The sequence below is a fragment of the Moschus berezovskii genome, chromosome 6 (assembly GCF_049115385.1).
Source record: "Moschus berezovskii isolate FMDL1 chromosome 6, NW_MosBer_1.0, whole genome shotgun sequence".
NCBI lineage: Eukaryota > Metazoa > Chordata > Mammalia > Artiodactyla > Moschidae > Moschus > Moschus berezovskii.
In genome coordinates this window covers 118,882,219-118,905,179 of record NC_142465.1, presented here as the reverse complement: position 1 = coordinate 118,905,179, position 22,961 = coordinate 118,882,219, and the positions used below count along the sequence as shown (strand labels likewise).

At 47.8% G+C, this 22,961-nt stretch overlaps 1 protein-coding gene across 1 annotated transcript; it reads left to right on the top strand.

Annotated features, from left to right (window-relative positions):
- Positions 1-3,705: 3,705 nt before the first annotated feature.
- Positions 3,706-7,559, top strand: RTL6 (retrotransposon Gag like 6). Its single transcript, XM_055395734.2, has 2 exons — positions 3,706-4,037; positions 4,247-7,559. Exon 2 carries the CDS (start codon positions 4,567-4,569, stop codon positions 5,284-5,286), a length of 720 nt encoding a protein of 239 aa, XP_055251709.1. The 5' UTR covers positions 3,706-4,037; positions 4,247-4,566; the 3' UTR covers positions 5,287-7,559.
- Positions 7,560-22,961: the final 15,402 nt, after the last annotated feature.

Genomic DNA, 22,961 nt, shown 5'->3' with positions numbered 1-22,961 from the left:
CAATTCCTGCTCCTCTGGGGTCTACTTGTCAATCAAGGGTCATGAAAGTAATGATACTGGCTGTTCTCCCCAGCTCCAGGGTCATACTTTCATAGAAGGTGTTGCTCTGTGAAATGGCTGAAGCAGATAATTCAGACTCCCCTTTGGCAGAGGGGTGATCCCTCTCTCCTCTTGATTCAAATAGTAACACTGGCTCTGTTACCAGCCTTGTGTCCCCATGATGCCTTGGGATTCAGAGCCCAGCTGGCCCGCGGCTTTGTCAATTCTCAGCAGTTTGTGTTTCTGGACTATGGTGGAGTTTAGACTGTTTTTGAGACCAGCTAGATCCTCTCAATACTTTTATTGTATAGTTTATTGTCATTTTGTGTTTGTGATAGACAGAAGCATCTCAGAGCATGAATCATAGTATTCTCTGGATCTGAAGTCAAATGCTCTGCTTGTTTGTCTTATTTTAATACTTATTTTCATTTTATTTAGCTCTGTTTTATGCAATGCCACTTTATGTCCTATTTTAAATAGATGAAATACAAATAAATGATAAATTCCTTAGAGTTCACGTTTGGTCATTTCTAAAATCAGGGTGCACCTTATTTTCAATGCACCTGAGAATTTAAGGTGGATGGTGTCAGCCACATCTGGAAGTATAGCAGACACTTCTCTCATGTGCACAGCATCCTGTTACCTGGGGAGGGGCAACCCAGGCACTGAGGGCAGAAAACCTGGTGGGGTGACTCACAGGAGTGGGTTCCTCTGTGTGTTTGGAGAAAGGAGGGGGTGGTAAAGGGCAGAGGATAATTTCTGCATGTGAGATCACTGACCTCAGTCAGGATGAACACAGCTCCTGCCTCCACATGGTGTGGGAGAGCTCACAGAAGCACTTCAGGGAAACACTGTGTCCTTTCTTTCTCCCCTTACTTTATGTCCTAGACATCTTCAGCGGGTCACAAAAATGCACCTTTTGTCACCCTGGGGTACACAGTTGTGGGCACAGCTAGAGTCTCCTTACTGAGTATGGACACCATCATGTCCCAATCCCCATTTTATAGAAATACTGTAAAGATATGAGTGAAGCTGACTTTGCCCCAGGTCTGCCAAAGCGTGCAAGTGGCTGCCAGTTGCTTAGCCTCCTTGAAGACGGTGTCTTCGAAAGACTGGCATGGTGGGTGTCTTTTCTCTCCATCCGTGCTCCAGCCTTGAACTGACCATTTAGAATCAGCTCAGTACTCACCATTCAAAAAACGAAGACCAAGGCATCTGGTCCCATCACTTCACGGCAAATAGATGGGGAAACAATGGAAACAGTAACAGATTTTATTTTCTTGGGCTGCAAAATCACTGCAGATGGTGACTCCAGCCATGAAATTAAAAGACGCTTGCTTCTTGGAAGAAAAGCCATGACAAACCTAGACAGCACATTAAAAAGCAGAGATATTACTTTGCCAACAAAAGTCCCTCTAGTCAAAGCTACGGTTTTTCCAGTAGTTACGTACGGATGTGAGAGTTGGACCATAAAAAAGGCTGAGGACCAAAGAAATGATGCTTTTGAACCATGGTGTTGGAAAAGACTCTTGAGAGTCCCTTGGACAGCAAGGAGATCAAACCAGTCAATTCCAAAGGAAATCAGTCCCGAATATTCATTGGAAGGACTGATGCTGAAGCTGAAGCTCCACTACTTCGGCGACCTGATGGGAAGAGCCGACTCATTGGAAAAGACCCTGATGCTGGGAAAGACTGAGGGCAGGAGGGGAAGGGATGACAGAGGATGAGATGGTTGGATGGCATCACTGACTCAATGGACATGAGTTTGAGCCAGCTCCGGGAGATGGTGAAGGACAGGGAGGCCTAGCGCGCTGTTGTCCATGAGGTCGCAAAGAGTTGAACACGACTGAGTGACTGAACAACAACGGTGAGGTCAAGCAGGAAAAGCGCACATCATGTGTGCCAAGTTGCTTCAGCTGTCTGACTCTTTCCGACCCCACTGACTGTAACCTGCCAGGCTCCTCTGTCCATAGGATTCTCCAGGTAAGAATACTGCCACACGCTCGTCCAGGGGATCTTCCCGACTCAACAGATGGAATCCACATCTCTTATGTCTCCTGCGTTGGCAGGCGTGTTCTTTACCGCTAGTGCCATGTGGGAAGCCCCAAAGGAATCCAGTGAAGTGAGTCAAATAGCTCATCCACTTTGGCCCAGTACTGTCTCTCCTTGACAATTACCCTGGTGAAGCTGGCAGAGAAAACGGCTGGGGTTCACATACAAGCGTGGTTTATAAAACTTCCACATGGAAAATAAGATAAGAGAACTCTCAAAATGGGGTCTATCAAATAAACTGGGTACATGGTTTCATTGGAACATAAGCAGTAGTTGAAAACTATGCTTTTTAATGAAAAGTGTTCAAAACTCAGTGTGCTATTAAGGTCACAAAACAGTTCAAAAGACACAATAATTACTATTATTTTATAATATACTACATCTTAGAAAATGACTCGATGGAACTACAAAAATATTACTATTTCTTCTCTCAGGTGGAGGGACTCAGGGAGATATAAACTTTTTCAAAAGACTTCTTTGATATCAAAATTTTCTACAGTGGATCTATACTACACTGAATTTGCTTGAAGTTGGTACAAAACGAAAGGCAGGTACAAATTTGTCCAACAGTGATCTTTCATCACTTCAAAAACAGCAGGCCACTTTTTTATATAAAAGTCAACAGGACAATGTACTTCACTGGTGTATATCATTTACTTTTTACCTGGCTACATGTTCAGTTCAGTCGCTCAGTCATGTCCGACTCTTTGTGACCCCATGAATCACAGCACGCCAGGCCTCCCTGTCCATCACCAACTCCCGGAGTTCACTCAAACTCATGTCCACAGAGTCGGTGATGCCATCCAGCCATCTCATTCTCTGTCGTCCCCTTCTTCTCCTGCCTCCAATCCTTCCCAGCATCACAGTCTTTTCCAGTGAGTCAACTCGTCGCATGAGGTGGCTAAAGTATTGCAGTTTCAGCTTTAGCATAAGCCCTTCCAATGAACACCCAGGACTGATCTCCTTTAGAATGGACTGGATTTCCTTGCAGTCCAAGGGACTCTCAAGAGTCTTCTTCAGCACCACACTTCAAAAGCATCACTTCTTCAGCGATCAGCTTTCTTCACAGTCCAACTCTCACATCCATACATGACCACGGGAAAAACCACAGCCTTGACTAGATGGACTTTTGTTGGCAAAGTAATGTCTCTGCTTTTTAATATACTATCTAGGTTGGTCATAACTTTCCTTCCAAGGAGTAAGCGTCTTTTAATTTCATGGCTTCAATCTGCAGTCATGCATCCGCAGTGATTTTGGAGCCCCCAAAAATAAAGTCTGACATTGTTTCCACTGTTTTCCCATCTATTTCCCATGAAGTGATGGGACCAGATGCCATGATCTTCGTTTTCTGAATGTTGAGCTTCAAGCCAACCTTTACACGTTAGGAACAATAAATTCAAAACTCTAGGCTGAATTAAAAGAATATATATATATGAAAACCAAGTTTCATTTAAAAGAATAACACAACCTATGCACACACAGCTTTACTAACAGCCTTAGGCAGAATTTCAAAGAAGACACCGCTCCTAATAACAAAACGTCAGTAGCCACACTCATCACTGATTGGCTGCTGAGGAAAGGCACGGGACTTCACGTCACTTCCGGGGCGCGGCTTCGGCCGCGCGGGAGCGGGTGTCTCCATGGGAACCAGCGGGGACCGCGCTAGGCCCGCCTGCCGCCCACACCTCCGCGGTGCCCGCTACCCGCCCGCGCCGCGACCCGCCCTGGGCCACGACCGGGGCCTCGGTCCCAGCCTGGCTCGTGCTCCCGCCAGAAGCTGCCCGCGCCTGCCTTCCGCCGCCGCCTCGACCTGACCTGACCGGGAAGCAGTTCCGGCGGGCCGCCACCGCGTGACTCATCGGCCAGCCCGCATCCCGGCGATCGGGCCATTCTTGGTGGCGGCCGGCCCGGGCAGACGGGCCGCGGAGGAAGCCGCGGAGACCCAGGTAGGCGCCCGCCGCCCGCCCTCGTCCCCCGGCGCCGCCGCCGCGAGAGCTTCCTCCCTTTGTTCTGCCGGGTGTGGGCGCCGGCCCTCTGCGGGGGGCGCGCCCGCCTCGCCGCCCGCCCTTTGCCCCTCCCACGCCGCCTCCCTCCCCTCGAAGCCCCCTTCCGCAGTCGAAACCTTTTTTTTTTAAACCGTGTTTTCATCCTTCAGGGCCCTGCAGCCCGCTGTGGCCTTGTGAGCGCGGCGATTCAGGAGCGACATCCGGAGCTCGGGATCCGCGAGGGCCTGCACCCCCTGCCTGGCCCGGGGCTGTGCGCATCTCTGGGTCCGTCTGCCCTGCCCTCTTGTTGGGTCTTCTCGCCACGCTTGAGTCTTGAACCCCCACCCTTAACCCGATTGCTCTCTGGGTCTACCTAGTTTTAGCATCACAGGTGCTCAGGTTCTGGGTTACCCGAACCCAACCCCAACCCCCCGTCACACCACCTTCTCCACTTTTGTCAGTCTCAGCCTTTGACTGACCTCTGGCCAACATGGTCCAACCCCAGACCTCAAAAGCTGAAACCCCAGCCTCTGCAGCTTCTACTAGTGCCCCCATGGACGACGTCATTGACACCCTGACCTCGCTGCGCCTCACCAACTCGGCGCTCAGGCGCGAGGCCTCGACCCTCCGCGCAGAGAAGGCCAACCTCACCAACATGCTGGAGAGCGTGATGGCGGAGCTGACCCTGTTGCGCACCCGGGCTCGGATTCCTGGGGCGCTGCAGATCACCCCACCCATCTCGGCCATTACCTCCAATGGGACCCGGCCGATGACCACGCCTCCGACCTCGCTGCCAGAGCCCTTTTCCGGAGACCCCGGGCAGCTGGCGGGCTTCTTGATGCAGATGGACAGATTCATGATCTTCCAGGCCTCCCGCTTCCCCGGGGAGGCCGAACGAGTGGCGTTCCTGGTGTCCCGGCTCACCGGGGAGGCCGAGAAGTGGGCGATCCCCCACATGCAACCTGACAGCCCCTTACGAAACAATTATCAGGGATTCCTGGCCGAGTTGCGGAGAACCTACAAGTCTCCGCTGCGGCACGCCAGGCGCGCACAGATCAGAAAAACCTCGGCCTCCAATCGAGCCACGCGGGAACGGCAGACCCTCTGCCGCCAGCTGGCCGCCACCGGCACAGCGCCCTGCCCAGTGCACCCAGCCTCCAATGGGACCAGTCCAGCCCCGGCCCTGCCCACCCGAGCTCGGAACCTTTAGGAATCGGGCATCATCCTGGTCGCATCTGCAGCCATCCAGGTGGCATACCCCCTTTGCTGCGTAGAAGTGTCTATACCACAGCATCACTTTGTTTGAAGACGTCCCTTCCTGCCTCTGCAGACCTGCTCCATGAGGACACCTCCCGTCATCACTCTGGGGCCGCCCGTGACCCACCTTGCTTCCTGGCATCACGTGCTCGCTTGGGACCTCCACTGCATGTTTCCTTTCTCTTGCTTGCACTTCCAGCTCTTCTAGTGGCCTCAGCTCTGCTGCTTGGTCGCCCTCACTCACGATACACTTGGGGCCATTTGGGCTGACGATTCCCCAGCCTGACCACGTTAACGGATGCAACTCCCCACCCTCTGCAGGCCTGTGGCACCTCCCCACCTGGTCGCCCTGTTCTCAGTGATGAGCTTGCTGGTGCCAAAAAGAAGCCTCTTTGGCCAGGCAGGTGGCTTGACCTGGAGAGGGGAGTCTGGAGTCCTGCCAGCACCTCCAGGGCCCAGTGTAGCAGGTGGGGGCCTCATCTCTGCTGTCAGTGTCCAAGTGATCACGGCCGGGAGTGTGTTTCCAGGGTTCTCGGGGGGCCAGCTTCACTCTGCACAGGAGTAGGCAGTCAGTGTGCCCCGTTGCTGTCCCTGGGAAGATGGATAGTGCAGCCTGAGGGTAGTGCCCCCAGTGGCCACACCCCCACCCCTCTGCCTGGCTTTAGCTGCCAGGGTTTTGATAGCACCAGGGTTGGGGGGGTATCTGGAACTTGCCTGCTCAGAAGGTCAGTGTGACTGGAATCACTGGGCAGTTCCACATACGTGTCCATCTGTGCCTGAGGCCCCCCGACAGGCTGAGGGGTGGACTCGAGAGGCTCACTCTGCTGCCCTGGACCCCCGTGGGAGTCAGAGGTGGTGTGTAGCCCCTTCTCCTCTCTGCCCCCTGCACGTGGAGGTGGGCCTGTCTGGCTTGAGACCTGTTCCCTTCTCCACGCAGGGGCATGCGGCCTTCACTTCAGCTCCTGTAGCCACACACACAGTCTCTAGGTCTTCAAAGCTTCGGTAGCATGCCCTCCCCAGGCCTGGGCCATCCATCAGACGTCCAGCCTCTGTCCCAGAAAACCTGGACTCAGGACTGGAGCCCCAGCTCCCCTGGACACATCATGGAGCCCTTAAGGCGAGAGGGTGTCTGCCTGTCTGACCCCAGCCAGGGCGGTGCTGGCATTTGCAAAGGAAAAGAGCAGTGGGCTGCCCAGGTCCGAAGGTGGTGACAGCAGGGCTGGCGCTTGGGTCCTGATTCCGAGAGAGAGCCGTGCCTCCAAGTGGTGGGTGGCCGTGTGCTTTCTCCCGGGGACGCCCAGAGTCACTTTCTAAACAAGGCTTGGCCAGGCCCTTTGACCTGGGTTGCTTCTGCAATATTCGATCCCCCCAGGCTGTGGGGAAATGGGCCATCCTTCCCCGGGTTTATCGGTCTGGCCTGACTGTAGGAAGATAATCTCTGTGTCCCCCCCCACAAGCCTGCATCTTGGGACCTCCAGAGGTTGTCTCCTAGGATCCATGCCCTCCTGAGCAATTCGATGATGCTGGGGAGAGTGACTGTGTTCCTGAAAGTCCACTGCCTGCAAGGTCAAGGTGGTTCCATGGCTTCTGGAGTTCACGGACCACTGCCACCCCCTCATTGTAAACTCTGTTAGCCCAATTGCCCTGCTGAACCACTGCCTGAACACAGGCTTCAGTGCCCCCTAGATTCCAGCCAGACTGTTCAGGCGGGACCATGGTGCTCATTATGCATGAAGGGGAGACACACGGGGGCCACCCTTCTGGGGGACGTGGACTCTCCGGTGGGGGGGTACACAGACCACTTGCACTTCCTGCTCTCTTCTGCCTACCTTCCAAGTAGAGGTGCCCACAGCTGAAGGGGTACGGTGGTACCCACAGGAGGGGGCCTGCAGGGCTAGCTGGCACCTTGAAGGTTTCCACGTGGCCCGGCCTGGCCAAGGCAGGAGACCCAGCCCGGGAGCAGGGCAGGAACTGCTTGCCAGCCTCGGGGTCTGCCCAGGTGGCATTCAGAAGTCCTACCACGTTTGCATCTGCACCTTGTTTTAGCTGCTGCACCTCACTAGGCCGAGGCCAGGCCCCTGCACGTGGTTCCTTGTACCCAGCCCTGGCTGCTGCCCCGGCTTCGCTTGTCTTGGTGATGTGGCTGGGTTTTGCCTGTTGGTGCTCATGGTCACAGGTTGGGGACTGGTGCTGTTGGACGTCCATGGCCTTCTTGATTGCCTCCTGCGACCTCGGAAACCGGAGTGGATGTGAGGCTCGGGGTTGGATTTGGAAGAAGCCCCGCAGTGAGAGCCCCCAGTGACTCTAGTGGAAGACACCCTCGTCTCCAGCTGGAGAGGACACCCATGCTCCATGGAGTCCAGAGCAAGAACACGTGGCTGAGAGGCTCAAGCTGGAGAAGGCAGCGGTGGAGGAGAGCTGCTCTGTACATATTTGGGGTTATAATTTCTCTAAATTTAAGAGAAGAGGGACAGGCAGTTAGTAGTGTTAGAGCGTGCATGCGAGGGAAGGGTTTGTTTTTCATGGTGCTCACGGTGCTCGGACTACCTTGTGACTTCCTGGGTCTCCATGTTGCCCCATCTGGTAAGGAAGATTCATCGTGTGGCAGGGCATCACTCGAGATCAGAGTTAGAAGGGGTGACCTCTGGCCTGCTGTATTGTGTGACCTTGGGATTAACTTAACGTCCCAGAGCATTTTGGTGACATCTGAGAAAAAACCAAGACCTGTGTCCCTGGTCCCAGGTGAGTGTGTAATGAGTGAGTTGTGACACAGAGCCCCAAGTGCCGTGTGAAGTGCAGGTAAGACTTCTGATGCACAAGCTGCTGTTGTCAAGAGGGACAACCACCTGCTGGACCACGATTCTGGCCTTTAGGAGGATAAACAGATGGGGGAGAGCCAGGCAGGTGCTTAGATTACTTTAAGGGAGCAGCCCTGTGAGTGTGTAAGAGCACACACGCCCCAACCAGCTTCCAGGGCTGGAGTTTGGGCGGGAAGAGGGAGAGAACTTAGCAGAGGTCCTATCCATCTTGCAGCCAGAGCGGGAAGCCTGGATCTCCTCTTCTTGAGAAGCCTTAGGTTAGGGGCTTAGAGATGAAGACACAGCTGGACTCTGGAGAAGGCAACAAAAGCTTGGCCGTGTGGGGAGAGGGTTGGTGTTTAGGGAAATCCCATCACCCACCCCACCGTGGGTGGACAGAGATGATGCCTCCAGTGTAGTCGTGGGGCCCCCGTGTTGAGTGTGGCGGGCATGGCACAGACGCAGTAGGTGAGGGGGTACTGCTAGCCCCTCCCTGCAGCATCACTAACTCCTTTTCATAAGTATCCATGTACTAGTTCTTTTCATTATCAAAGTCAACCTACACGTTATAGAAATTTTGGAAAATAGAGGAGTAGAAAGCTGTACAATTAACGTTTCGGCGTTTCTCCTTCCAGTCTCCCCTGACCCCAGTCATGGGTCCTCTGCTTTTTGTTTTAGCATTGGGATGCTACCTTCTGTGACAGCACCGTGTGGCTGTTCTCACGTATGTCACAGGCATCTTTCTCATTTCATTTTGAAATGGCTGTGTACTCCGCCATCAGGCAGTGCCGATGGTTGATCACCAATGCTCTTACTGATTTTTCACCATTGGAAATCAATGTGCGTAAAGCTTTCCCCGATTCAAGTTATTTTCTTAGGTAGATCCTCAGAGGTGGGACGATGGAATTAAAGAATATGAGAACCTTCGTGGCTCTGATTACATATTGACAAACGGTTTCCAGAAATGTTTGTGTCCATTTACACAGCCACCAGCAAGGATAAATGTGCCCGTTTACCATCTTGCCAGCACTGAGCGTTTTCACCTGGTTAAATACTTGCTAATCTGGTCATGGGAAAATAGCATTGTATTTTAGTTTGCATTTCTTGTTTTTTTTAAATTTCTGGCAAACTGGACCATCCTTCACGTTAAGCAATTGTATTTCTTTTGTGCATTGTGTCCTCTGCTCTTATCTCCTGCTGCTGCTGCTGCTAAGTCACTTCAGTCGTGTCCGACTCTGTGTGACCCCACAGACGGAAGCCCACCAGGCTCCCCCGTCCCTGGGATTCTCCAGGCAAGAACACTGGAGTGGGTTGCCATTTCCTTCCCCAATGTGTGAAAGTGAAAAGTGAAAGTGAAGTCGCTCAGTCATGTCTGACTCGTAGCGACCCCATGGACTGCAGCCTACCAGGCTCCTCTGTCCATGGGATTTTCTAGGCAAGAATACTGGAGTGGCTTGCCATTGCCTTCTCCGGCTCTTATCTCCTAGCATTTGATAAATTTGTATGAGCTCGTTGCACATTAAAGATATTAACCCGTTGTGTGTCGTACTCGCACACGTGTTTCCAGCTTTTTATTGCTGATATTTTAACCTGATACATAGCCGATCTGTCCCTGCACTGGGCCCTGTGCCCACCAGACTAGCACAATGCAGGCGCTCACATTTGTCCCTTTTGTTCATGGCTGTGTCACTGCACCTGTGACTGTGTCAGGACACACAGTAGGTACGCCGTAAACGTTTGTGGGACTGTTACATGGATGGATGTGCTGCGTGCTGGGACCCCACCGAAGCACTTACAGACCCAGGACTGCTCACAGGCCTTTTGGCCCCAAATCCCTTCACACCATTCAAAATCCTTTAGGACCCCAGAGAGCTTCTAATGTAGGTTTTGTTTATCAGTATTTACCATATTACAAATTAAGATGGAGAAAGTTTCTAAATGCTATTTAGAAGATAAACTCATTACCTGACCACGTAAACAGCATATTTTAAAGAAAACTTTTTTCTTTAAAAAAAAAAAAAAAGGTAGGGGGGGAAGTTTTCACTGAATTCTTTCATGGTTTTGCAAATTTCTTTCATGTCTGGCTTAATAGAAGACAGCTGGGGCCTCAGACCTGCCCCTGCTCTTCATCTTTTGTAAGATAACCCATCATGTAGTCTCTGGAAAATTCCGCTGTACACTCAGGAGACAGCAGGAGTGGAAAAGGCCCAGATATTTTGGTAGCATTATGAAAACAGGAATGCCTCCCAGGCCCGCAAGAGGTCCTGCCCACTTTGAGAACCTCTGGTCCAAGAAGAGACAGAACAGTCCGTCCTGCAAACACCTCCGTCTGTTCTTTGTGGTTTCCTTCGCTACTTTAAACGTATGGTCGATGTTTCCCTCTAGAATTAGTAAAGACATTTCTGGAATTAGTTTGGTTTGCAGTGTGAGGTGAAGATCCGACTTGACTTGTCAGTGTTTAAACCAATAACCCGAGCTCATCTGTTCTTATCTATTTTAACTTCATTCTCACTCATTCATGTGTTTCTTCATCGTATCTGAAAATCTTACCTATCAGAGGGCCAACTTTCCCAATATCTGATGATCCATTTTCTTCCCCCAGAACCTCCTTTTAAAAAATGACTTCGGGGCTTCCCAGGTGGCTCAGTGGTAAAGAATCCACCTGCCAATGCAGGAGACACAAGTTGGCTACCTGGTCTGGGAAGATCCCCCATGCTGCAGAGCAGCTAAAGCCCATGCCCCCCAACTACTGAGCCTGTGCTCTAGAGCCTGGGAGCCACATCTCAGGAGCCCGTGCACCCTCGAGCTCATGTTCTGCAACAAGCGGAGCCACTGCAGTGAGACAAGCCTGCGTGCTGCGCCGGAGGGGAGCCCTCATGGGCCATAACGAGAGAAGAAAAGTCCACGCAGCAATGGAGTGTCCAGCCCAGCCAGAATTGAGTAAAACCTAAAAATGATTTGGGGGTTATATTTTGTGCTCCCCTCTAGTAGGGGGTCTGCCCCTTCTGGTTTTCTTGGCTATACTCGCCAGATGAACATAAAAATGACTTCTAAATTTTGCTCCACTCCCTAGTACAGGCTCAGGGCTGCCCAGTCCTGCACAGGCCAGAGCCCTGGAGGGTGGGTGGCCTCTGCTCTTTGTGCCCACGGAAGGCCCTGCCCAGGGGTTTCAACCAACATTCCTCTCCAAGTGGTGGCTGGTTTGGGATTGGGGTAAAAATCTGTGCCCCAAGTGGCTAGCCTGTTGTGTGGTGGTGAAGCAGCTTCTGTTTGGAAGTATCTAGAGCGCTGGCTGGCCCCGGATGGCTGGTCCTGAGAGGTTTACAAGGGTCGACCTGCCTCTTTGCGTGGACCTTCCCTGGGTTCCGGAACCTCTGGAGGTAGCTGGGAATTGTTTTGGATTCCAAATGGTATTGAAAATGAAAGTGAAGTTGCTCAGTCGTGTCTGACTCTGCGACCCTGTGGACTGTAGCCCACCAGGCTCCTCCATCCATGGGTTTCTCCAGGCAAGAGTACTGAAGTGGGTTGCCAATTCCTTCTCCAGGAGATCTTCCCGACCCAGGGATCGAACCTGGGTTCTCCCACATCATGGGCAGACGCTTTACTGTCTGAGCCACCAGGGAATTCCCCCAAATGGTATTGTGTCCCCAGAAACCTGCCGGTCACACTTCAAGCAGCACATTTAAACCAGCAGAGAGAGCCTGCCGATTCTCTCAGATCTTATCTGAGCAGTCTCAAAGTTCTCTGTGATCGGCCGGTGAGTTTCCAGCGGCTGCCTCAGGCTCCGGGCATCTGCTGAAGCCTCTTGCTGTCAAGAAACGTGACGTCGTTTCTAGGCATGCACTGTCCAGGCGTGTCGAGCTAGGCTCTCCCTGGTGGAGCCAGGAGCACACACAAGAGGGAAAGCCCATACGAGAGGGAAAGCCCATGCTCTGAACTTGGAGAGCTGCTGACAAGCCGTCAGCCCCACACCTGTGCGGACGGCCTAGCTGGTCACCTTCCCAGCCCTAACACGGAGCGCTGGGAGGCTGGCGGCTTCTTTGCCAAGTTTTCTCTCCTTCCCAGGGGCTCAGGTAAAGAATCTGCCTGCAACGCGGGAGATCTGGGTTCGATCCCTGGGTTGGGAAGATCCCCTGGAGAAGGGAGAGGCTCCCCACTCCAGTATTCTGGCCTGGAGAATTCCATGGACAGTAAAGAGTTGGACATGACTGAGCGACTTTCACTCACTCACTCACTGGGCAAAAAGCCAGACCACACTCCCCAGGCTCCTCTCCAGCCCTGTGGGGCTCAGTGATGGAATTCTGATGTGCAGAAATGCCGGCAGGAGGGCTGTTTTGTGTTCTCCCACCTTCAACCCTTGGATCTCTGCTGACGGTCAAGGCGACCTTTGAAAACACACGGTGAGGGGGGCAGGCCGGCAGGATAGAGGCTCCAAGCCACAGTTTGGGGGAGTGCTGCCAGGGTCCCCCAAAGGGAGGGCCCACTAGGCTGCAGGCCTGGGGCCCTGAGCATGACTGGGTGGTGGTCGCCCAGCGGTGGCGGGTGGGGGCGGGAAGCGGGATGGGTGGTCCGAGGAGGGGTGAGCCCCCCAGCCACTCAGCGCTGAGTAGGGGCCACGGAGAGGCCGTAGAGTCCCCGGGAGCCCTGAGTCCTCCTTGCCTGAGTGGCTCTGTACAGGGGCCAGTGTGGTTCAGGGAGTCTCAGGAGATGCACTTTCGATTCCTAGGTTGGGAAGATCCTATAGAGGAAATGGCAACCCACTCTAGCATTCTTGCCTGGAGAATCCCACGGACAGAGGAGCCTGGGGGGTTACAGTCCATGGGATCGCAAAGAGTCGGACTCGACTGAGCGACTTAGACGCACACGCACAGGCAGACGGCTTAGTTTTAACAAGCGCCCGTTCTACAGACAAAAATGACAAGAAAGCCTCAGAATGTGGCCAAGATATCACTCAGGAAACTCACGGTTCGTGGGAAGGGGTTTGATAGATCCCTCTGGACTGGAGTTTGGAAGAAATAAAATTGTTGCTATTCCCAATGAGTTGAGATGCCTCAATAAACCAATTCCACTTAATTCACTAAAAGGATGAAAACCCCACAAAGCTATGAAATAACAAAACGGGAAAAGCAGAAAAAACTCTGGTATTCTCAACCCTACAGGAGCTTCAGGGCATGAAAAACAGTGTGTCAGAGTGACTCCGCTCTTTGCACGCCGACTGCCCAGAAGGGTTTAGAAGAACCTTTGGAATCTGAATGAGCAAAGGACCAGATAACACACTGCTGTGTACCTGTCGTCTGCCAGAGACTGTGCCAGAAGCTGAAGATGCGAGGGTGAGCAAGACGGAGGACACAGTGGCCCCTGTGGAGTCCTCCTCCTTGCTGGGGGCGGGGGGATGAGAACAACAAACCCATGCGTACCCCATATGAGGGAGGGGGCAGATAGGGTTCAAGGTGGTCTCTACAAGGGCTTGAGACTCAGCAGAGCCCCAAGGAAAAGAGAGAAGGGGGCTTAGACTCAAGCCTGACCGTGGTGCTGAAGAGGAAAAGTTATTAAGCAAATCCCTGTATAGTCTTAAAGTTGATAGTGTCTTAGACTCAAGGAACTATTTTTTTCCCCTACTTGAGATTACACTGAATAATGCTTCTGCATTCTCCATAAAGTTGACTTAATACGATACACATTTTATCACGCTGTTACAAAGGTTATTTGAAAACAAACTAACCACTTCATAATATTTCCTCACATTGAGGTATATACTTTGTGTAGCTGTTCTTCCCAGACTGGCTTCATTTAAAAAAAGAAAAAGTCAAGATATAATTTACAGACAGTGAAGTGAGCAGAATTTAAGTGCATACTTGGGTGTGTTTTGACAGATGTGTGTGCTCATGTCACTACCCTCTAAATCAAGATGTGGAACATTTCCATCACTCCAGAAAGTTCCCTGGTGCCGTCTGCCAGTCAGTCTCTCCCCACGCCTGCTGGGCAACCCCTGTTTTAGTATCTGTGCCCATAGATTCGCTTTGACTGTTCTGGAATTTCCTATCAATGGATTCATGAAGCGTGCACTCCCTTGTATTTTAAGCGTCTCTTGTTATTAGGGTGTTTAACATCCATCCATGTTGGTGCTCACTTTTGCTCAGTTGCTAAGCCTTGTCTGACTCTTTGTGACCCCATGGACGCAGCACACCAGGCTCCGCTGTCCTTCATCATCCCCTAGAGTTTGCTCAAATTTGTGTCCATTGAGCCAGCGATGTCGTCCGGTCGTCTCAACTTCTGCCGCCCCTTTTGCCTTTGATCTTTCCCAGCGTCAGGGTCTTCTCTAATGAGTCACCTCTTTCCATCAGGTGGCCAAAGTAATGGAACTTCAGCTTCAGTCCTTCTAAGGAATATTCAGGAATGGTTTCCTTTAGGATGGACTGGTTTGATCCCCTTGCAGTCCAAGGGACCGTCAAGCGCCTTCTCCAACACCACAATGGTGGTGCGTGTATTGGTCGTTCATTACTTATTACTGCTGATTAACGGTCTACTTCGTTCTGTAGATAGACCCTAGCTGTTTCGCTGTTCATCTGTTAATGGACATCTAGGCTATTTCCAGGTTGGGCAAATATGAATAAAGTCGCTGTGAACATCCCCAGAAAAGTCTTCTTGTGTACTTGCTTGCGTTTCTCTTGGGTGAATACCAAGAGCTGAACTGCTGGCTCATAGGTACACTGTACCCCTTTATAAGAAACTGCCAAACTGCCTCCAGGATGGTTGCACCGTTTTACATTTGTGTGCGTGACTTCACACTGGTCTGGCTCCCTCCCTTCACCTGCTGTTGTCAATCATTTTAATTTCAGCTATTCCGGTTGGTGGGTAAGAGTATCCCATAACAATTTTTCTTTATGTTTATCTGAATTCGAATGATTCTATCTTTGCTAGCCGTGAATGTATTTTCCCTTCTGATGTTTTATGAAAGATACCAAACATACAAAAATGTTGAAAAAACAAAACTGTACCATAAACATCCAAATATCCAGCCGTTCATCCACTACGAACAAAGCTAGTGGAGGTGATGGAATTCCAGTTGAGCTATTTCAAATCCTGAAAGATGATGCTGTGAAAGTGCTGCACTCAATATGCCAGCAAATTTGGAAAACTCAGCAGTGGCCACAGGACTGGAAAAGGTCAGTCTTCATTCCAATCCCAAAGAAAGGGAATGCCAAAGAATGCTCAAACTACCACACAATTGCACTCATCTCACACGCTAGTAAAGTCATGCTCAAAATTCTCCAAGCCAGGTTTCAGCATTATGTGAACCGTGAACTTCCAAATATTCAAGCAGATTTTAGAAAAGGCAGAGGCACCAGAGATCAAATTGCCAACATCCGCTGGATCATGGAGAAAGCAAGAGAGTTCCAGAAAAACATCTATTTCTGCTTCATTGACTATGCAAAAGCCTTTGACTGTGTGGATCACAATAAACTGTGGAAAATTCTGAAAGAGATGGGAATACCAGACCACCTGACCTGCCTCTTGAGAAACCTGTATGCAGGTCAGGAAGCAACAGTTAGAACTGGACATGGAACAACAGACTGGTTCCAAATAGGAAAAGGAGTACGTCAAGGTTGTATATTGTCACCCTGCTTATTTAATTTATATGCAGAGTACATCATGAGGAACGCTGGGCTGGAGGAAGCACAAGCTGGAATCAAGATTGCTGGGAGAAATATCAATAACCTCAGATATGCAGATGACACTACCCTTATGGCAGAAAGTGAAGAACTCAAAAGCCTCTTGATGAAAGTGAAAGAGGAGAGTGAAAAGGTTGGCTTGAAGCTCAACATTCAGAAAACAAAGATCATGGCATCTGGTCCCATCACTTCATGGGAAATAGATGGAAAAACAGTGGAAACAGGGTCAGACTTTATTTTTTACGGCTCCAAAATCACTGCAGATGCTGATTGCAGCCAGGAAATTAAAAGACGCTTACTCCTTGGAAGGAAAATTATGACCAACCTAGATAGTATATTAAAAAGCAGAGACATTACTTTGCCGACCAAGGTCCGTCTAGTCAAGGCTATGGTTTTTCCAGTGGTCATGTATGGATGTGAGAGTTGGACTGTGAAGAAAGCTGATCGCCGAAGAATTGATGCTTTTGAAATGTGGTGCTGGAGAAGACTCTTGAGAGTCCCTTGGACTGCAAGGAGATCCAACCAGTCCATTCTAAAGGAGATCAATCCTGGGTGTTCATTGGAAGGACTGATGCTAAAGCTGAAACTCCAATACTTTGGCCACCTCATGCGACGAGTTGACTCACTGGAAAAGACTCTGATGTTGGGAGGGATTGGGGGTAGGAGGAGACAGGGACGACAGAGAATGAGGTGGCTGGATGGCATCACCGACTCGATGGACATGAGTTTGAGTGAACTCTGGGAGTTGGTGATGGACAGGGAGGCCTGGCGTGCTGTGATTCATGGGGTCGCAAAGAGTCGGACACGACTGAGCGACTGAACTGAACTGAACTGATCCACCAGTTACATTCTGCAATGAACACTATGCTAAATTTTCTTTATGGCATGTCCATCCATTCTTCCATCCATCCTCAGCATCTTACTTTTAATGCATAGCAAAGTAAGTGAAAAACACTGGTGTACTTCACTCCAAACACTTAGCATGCAGGTCACACACTAGACTTCAATATTTGTTACAGTTAATTTTTTATCTGTCGAAGCAGGATTAATTCACCTATAGTGAAATCATCATCAATTTTTTTTTTCCACTCTGAGTGCCACAGGCATCTTGGTTCCCTGACAAGCAATTGAGCCCTCGACCCCTGCCTTGGAAGCATGGAATCTTAACCACTGGACCCACCAGGGAAGTCCTGAAACCATCAGTTTTAAAATACCATCTGAGGAGTTTTGAAAAATGCATCCACTATCCAGCCATCTAATGGGTCCCTGTTACCCAAGCCCCTATCAATGCATACCACCATCCTGAAAATTCCCTAGTGCTCCCCCCGAGTCTTAAGAATTTTTGTCAATCCACAAGACACAAAGTGTCCTGTAATTCCTTTAAAAAAATTATGATTTTAACTTAAAAATTTTTTTATTGGAGTACAGGAATACAGTTGATTTACAATGCTGTGTTTATTTCCAATGTATAGCAAAGCAATACAGTTATCCGTATATATGTATATATCTATTTTTTTAGATTCTTTTCCAGTTTTAACTTTTACATGTAGGTTCTGATTCATCTCAAATAAATATTTTCTCAGCGATATGAGATGGGTTGAAATTTGTCCCCCCCCAATATGGATATCTAATTGTTTTAGAATAATTTGCTGAAAGACTCTATCTGTCCATTGGATTGCTTTGGTGACTGTTTAAGTCAAATGACCAAACAGAATTTGTCTACTTCTGGACTCCTTTTTCATAAATCTATTTGTCTATTCCCATGCCAGCACCATGCCATCTAGATTACTGGGACTTTGTAGTAAGCTTTGAACTCAGGGTGTATAAATGCTGCACTGATGTTCTTCTTTCTCAGGATCCCTGTGGGAAGCCTACATCTGTGCGCTCCAGTTAATAAGGCACTAGACACATGTGGCTATTTAAATTTATTAAAATTAAGTAAAATGAAAGATTTAGTTCCTTGGATACAATAACCACATTTTAAATGCTCAGGAGAGCATTTCTATTATCATAGTTCTATTTTAGGTCCTTTGCAATTCTATATAAATTTTATAATCATTTCATCAATTTCTATTAAAGAAACCCGCTGGGGCTCTGATTGGAAAGGAATTGAATCCACAGATTTAAGTGGTTGGAAACTGACATTTTAATAATGTCGAGGCTTCCAATACATGAATATGGTTTATTGCTCACTTTGTTTAGAATTTCTTTAATTTTTCTCAGCAGTTTTGCAGTTAATGTCTTTATATGTCTTTTGTGAACTTATTCCCAAGGATTTTATGATTCTTGGTAATATTTTTAATGGAATTTAAAAAAATTAATTTTGTAATTGTTTGTTGCTAATGTATAAAACCCAAACTCATTTTTATATTTGCTTTTATTCTGTGACTTTGTTAAATTCATGCATTAGTTCTGGTGGTTATCCCCAACCTTTTGAGGATTTTCTACACTCACGATCATACTGTCTGAGAATAAAGAGAGTTTATGTCTGTCTTTTCATTCTGGATGTCTTTTATTTTTTTCTCACCTTTCACACTGTCTAGGACTTTCTAATACAGTGTTAGACAGAAGTCATGGATTGAATAGTCTTGCCTTATTCCTAACCTGGAGGAACACTGTGGATATTTCATATTAGCTGTAATGCTAAGTAGTAGGCTTCTTATACATACCTTTTAACAGATTCATGAGATTTTCATCCATCCCTCCTTTGTGAGAGTTCTTTTTTTTAAATCATGAATAGATGTTGAATTCTGTTCAGTGCTTTTTCTGCGATTTAATCAATCATACTTTTTCTCTTTCATCCTGTTAACGTGGTAAATTAAACGGACTGATTTTCAGAAGCGAAACCAACCCCACATTCTCAGGATAAACACAATGTGGTAATCCAGTACTATCCTTTTTATAAAATGGTGCATTTGCTTTGCTAATATTTTAAAGTAACATTTGTGTTTGTTATTGATAGGGATATTGGGCTGTCATTTTCTTTTCTGCAACGTCTCTGTTATTAAGGTTTATGCTCACCTCATGAAAGATTAGTTCTTCCTCTCTGTTTTCTGAAAGAGTTTATGTAAGATTAGATTATTTCTTCCTCAGTTGTTTAGTGAAGTAATATCACGTGGACCTGGAGTTGACCATAAAGATGGCCGAGCATCAAAGAATTGATGCTTTCAAATTGTGGTGTTGGAGAAGACTCTTGAGAGTCCCTTGGACTTCAAGGAGATCCAACCAGTCCATCCTAAAAGGAATCAGTCCTGAATATTCATTGGATGGACTGATGCTGAAGCTGAAGCTCCAATACTTTGGCCACCTGATGTGAAGTGCCAGCTCATTGGAAAAGACCCTGATGCTGGGAAGATTGAAGGCAAAAGGAGAAGTAGGTGGCAGAGGACTAGATAGCATCACCAACTCAGTGGACATGAGTCTGAGCAAACTCCAGGAGTTGGTGAAGAACAGGGAAGCCTGGTGTTCTGCAGTCCCTGGGGTCACAAGGAGTCCGACACAGTTTAGTGACGATCAAGTGTTTGTTGGCGAGTTCTGTTACTTCAGCAATTCGATGGGACTGGTCAGTCATCTGTTTCGGCTTTAGTGAACTCTGTAGTGTGTGTCTTTTTTGGGAATGTGTCTATTTTATCCAAGCGAGCAAATTTACTTGCATAACGTTGTTGATAATATTCCTTATTGAAATCTATAGCATCTCAAGTGTTTTCCCTCTTCTAGTGCATAATATTTGGAGAAGGAAATGGCAACCCACTCCAGTGTTCTTGCCTGGAGAATCCCAGGGACGGGGGAGCCTGGTGGGCTTATGTCTGTGGGGTCACACAGAGTCGGACTGAAGTGACTTAGCAGCAGCAGCAGTGCATAATATTGTGTCTTTTTAAATAAAATTCTGGTTAGATGCTTATCAATTTTACTGATCTTTGCAAACTACCATTTTTTATTTCATTGATTTACTTTGCGTTTCTGTTTTCCATATCGTTGATTTCTGCTCTTTTTTTTTCTTTTTGTTACAATTGAAGTATACTTGATCTACAGTGTTGTGTTAATTTCTGCTCTGTAGCCAAGTGACTCAGGTACACACACACACACACATATTCTTTTCCATTATAGTTTATCACAGGATGATGAATATAGTTTCTGAGCAACAGAGCCTTGCTGTCTCTCCATTCTGTATGTAACAGTTTGTATCTGCTAATCCCAAACTCCCCATCCATCCCTCCTCCACCACCGCCCCCCGGCCCCGGCAACCACCAGTCTACTCTTTATAACCGGATTCTGTTTCTGTTTCTTAGGTAGGTACGTTTGTGTCGTATTTCAGATTCTACAAATAAATGATGCCATACAGTATTGCCTTCCCCTGTCTGACTTACTTCACTTAGTATGATAACCTCTAGGTCTATCCATGTTACTGCAAATGCATTGTTTCGTTCTTTTTGTGGCTGGGTAATAGTGCACTGTCTGTGTATACCAAGGAAGCACGTGTGCTTCTTTATCCATTGGTCTGTTGATGGAGATCTAGTTTTGTCCGTGTCTTGCCTACTGTGCGTAGTGCTGCTATGGACACAGGTGTGCATGCATCGTTTTGAATTAGAGTTCTGTCCAGACAAATGCCCAGGAATGGGATTGCTGGATCATATGGTGATTCTGTTTGAGTTTTCCGAGGAGCCTCCATGCTTTCTCTATGGTGGCTGCTCCAACTAACACTGATTATTCCCTTCCTTCTGCTTCCTCTGGGTTGCATTCACATTTTGTAAGGTGGAAGATGCCTTTTGCTTCTCCAGAAGCAGTGGGTCTTCCCTAGGTGGTGCTGTAGGGAGAACGTCCTACTTTGTTTGATACAGGAGGTAAGAGTGGTCTTAAAGTTTTATGAATCAAATGGAGCACAGCTTTCTCTGGCCTCCTGTCCTGTTCCCACTGTCAGGGCCCATGGAAAAGAGCTGTGAATGGGGCCTCCTCTGTGTCTAGGGCCCCTGGTCCTTCTAAGTGGCTACACTAACTTGTGAGAATTTGAAAGAATTTGAGAAAAGTCAGCTCTTTTCTCCTGGACTGTCCTTTTAAAATTCATTTATTTATTTTGCTGCTCGGGTCTTAGCTGTGGCATACAGGATCTTTAGTTGCAGCATGTGGGGGTCTGGTCCCCTGACCAGGGATCAAACCCAGGCCCCGTGAACTGGGAGTGCACAGTCTCAGCCCCTGGACCACCAGGGAAGTCCCTGTCCTGACCTGTCTTTGTGATATGCTTTCCTTTGTGCTTCGCAGAAGGTGGAGAAACTGATGTCCCCATCCCTGCACAGAGAGGTTGCTGCTGTGTAGAATTCCCATTTTTTCGTTTCCTTATGATCTGAGCACTGTCATGGGCTCAAGAAAAATTGTGATTTTGGAGATTATCAGCTTTTCCTCATTATTAGATTGAGTATGGTGTTCTGTTGCAGTTTTCTACACCCTGAACCTACTTGGCTTTTTTTTTTTTTTAAGTTATGTTTTCTATTTTGTTGAACATATATTCAAACTCATAAAACATTTTAATTATTTTTTGCCAGAAGATTATTGGAAAGCATAAATTCATTTTTATTTTTATTACTTGAATACAAGTTTCCTGCTCACACGCATTGCCATTAGTCAATCAACAATCAATTACATTGGACTAAAGAACATGTTATGAATTCACCCGTACTGAAAACAGTGAGTTAAAAAAGTGAACACTCTGTAAACCTCACCGTTACTAGTGGCCCAATAGCTTCCTCTTTTTCTCTTTAGAATATAGAATATTTTAAAATTCTGTTAGAGAGTACATAAGCAGGAAATGTTAGAAGAAAATTTATTTGAACAGCTTGAAAGAGAAGATAGTCTCTGACCAGTAGAAGAACATAGTATGATAAAAGAGTCGAATAGTAGGCATAAGTGTTTGGTAAACGCTCTGGGGTTCTTCCCAGGTGGCACAGCGTTAAAGAATCCACCTGCCAATGCAGAAGACGCAGGAGATGTGCATTCAATCCCTGGGTCAGAAAGATCCCCTGGAGGAGGAGATGCCAGCTCACTGCAGTATTCTTGCCTGGGGAATTCCATGGACAGAGGACCCTGGCCAGTGGGCTACAGCCCATGGGGTCACAAGGAGCTGGACACAACTGAGCAGGCACACAAAAGCTATGGGGCAGAGGAGAGGAGAAATTATTATTTTCTGAGGAGTCCAAGAGATACTCCTTAGGGCTTTCACATATTTAACTCCTAGACATTGGACTGACTTGGCTTTTTAAAAACAAGAAGAGAAAGGAAAATAACTTCTTCTATTCACGATTCATATGTGTTTCTGATTTAAAATTGTTGATAGAGCACATTTTCCTTCACCAATGTAACTTTTCAAAAATGTATTGACTGTTCATATCCACTTAAAATTTTTTTAGTATTTATTTATTTGGCTGCATTGAGTCCAGGTTGGGGTGCTCAGGCTTAGTTGTTCCGCTGCCTGTGGGATCTTAGTTCACCCACCGGGGACTGAACCTGCATCTCCTGCATTGCAAGGTGGATTCTTAACCACTGGACCACCAGGGAAGACCCTCATACCCACTCTTTATTGTTCACAAATTTAACTTTCCATAATGTTTATCGGTTTGTTCCATTTTATAAAAATAATACATGATCCTTGTAAAAAATTAGAAAACAGAGTATAGAGTGTAAGTAGAGTTTAAAGGAAATAATAAAATGAAAGAGATCAGTTTTAAATAAAATTAAGTACAAAACAATGCATACGTATAAAAAATTAAACACTGCGGAATATACAGGGTAAAACATAAGGTAAGCCGTCTATAAGGTCATGACATCCAGTCCCATTACTTCCTGGTAAATGGATGGGGAAACAGTGGAAACAATGGTTGACTTTATTTTGGGGGGCTCCAAAATCACTGCAGATGGTGATTGCAGCCTTGAAATTAAAAGACGCTTACTCCTTGGAAGGAAAGTTATGACCAACCTAGATAGCATATTAAAAAGCAGAGACCTTACTTTGTCAACAAAGGTCCGTCTAGTCAAGGCTATGGTTTTTCCAGTAGTCATGTATGGATGTGAGAGTTGGACTATAAAGAAAGTTGAGCACTGAAGAATTGATGCTTTTGAACTGTGGTGCTGGAGAAGACTCTTGAGAGTCCCTTGGACTGCAAGGTGAT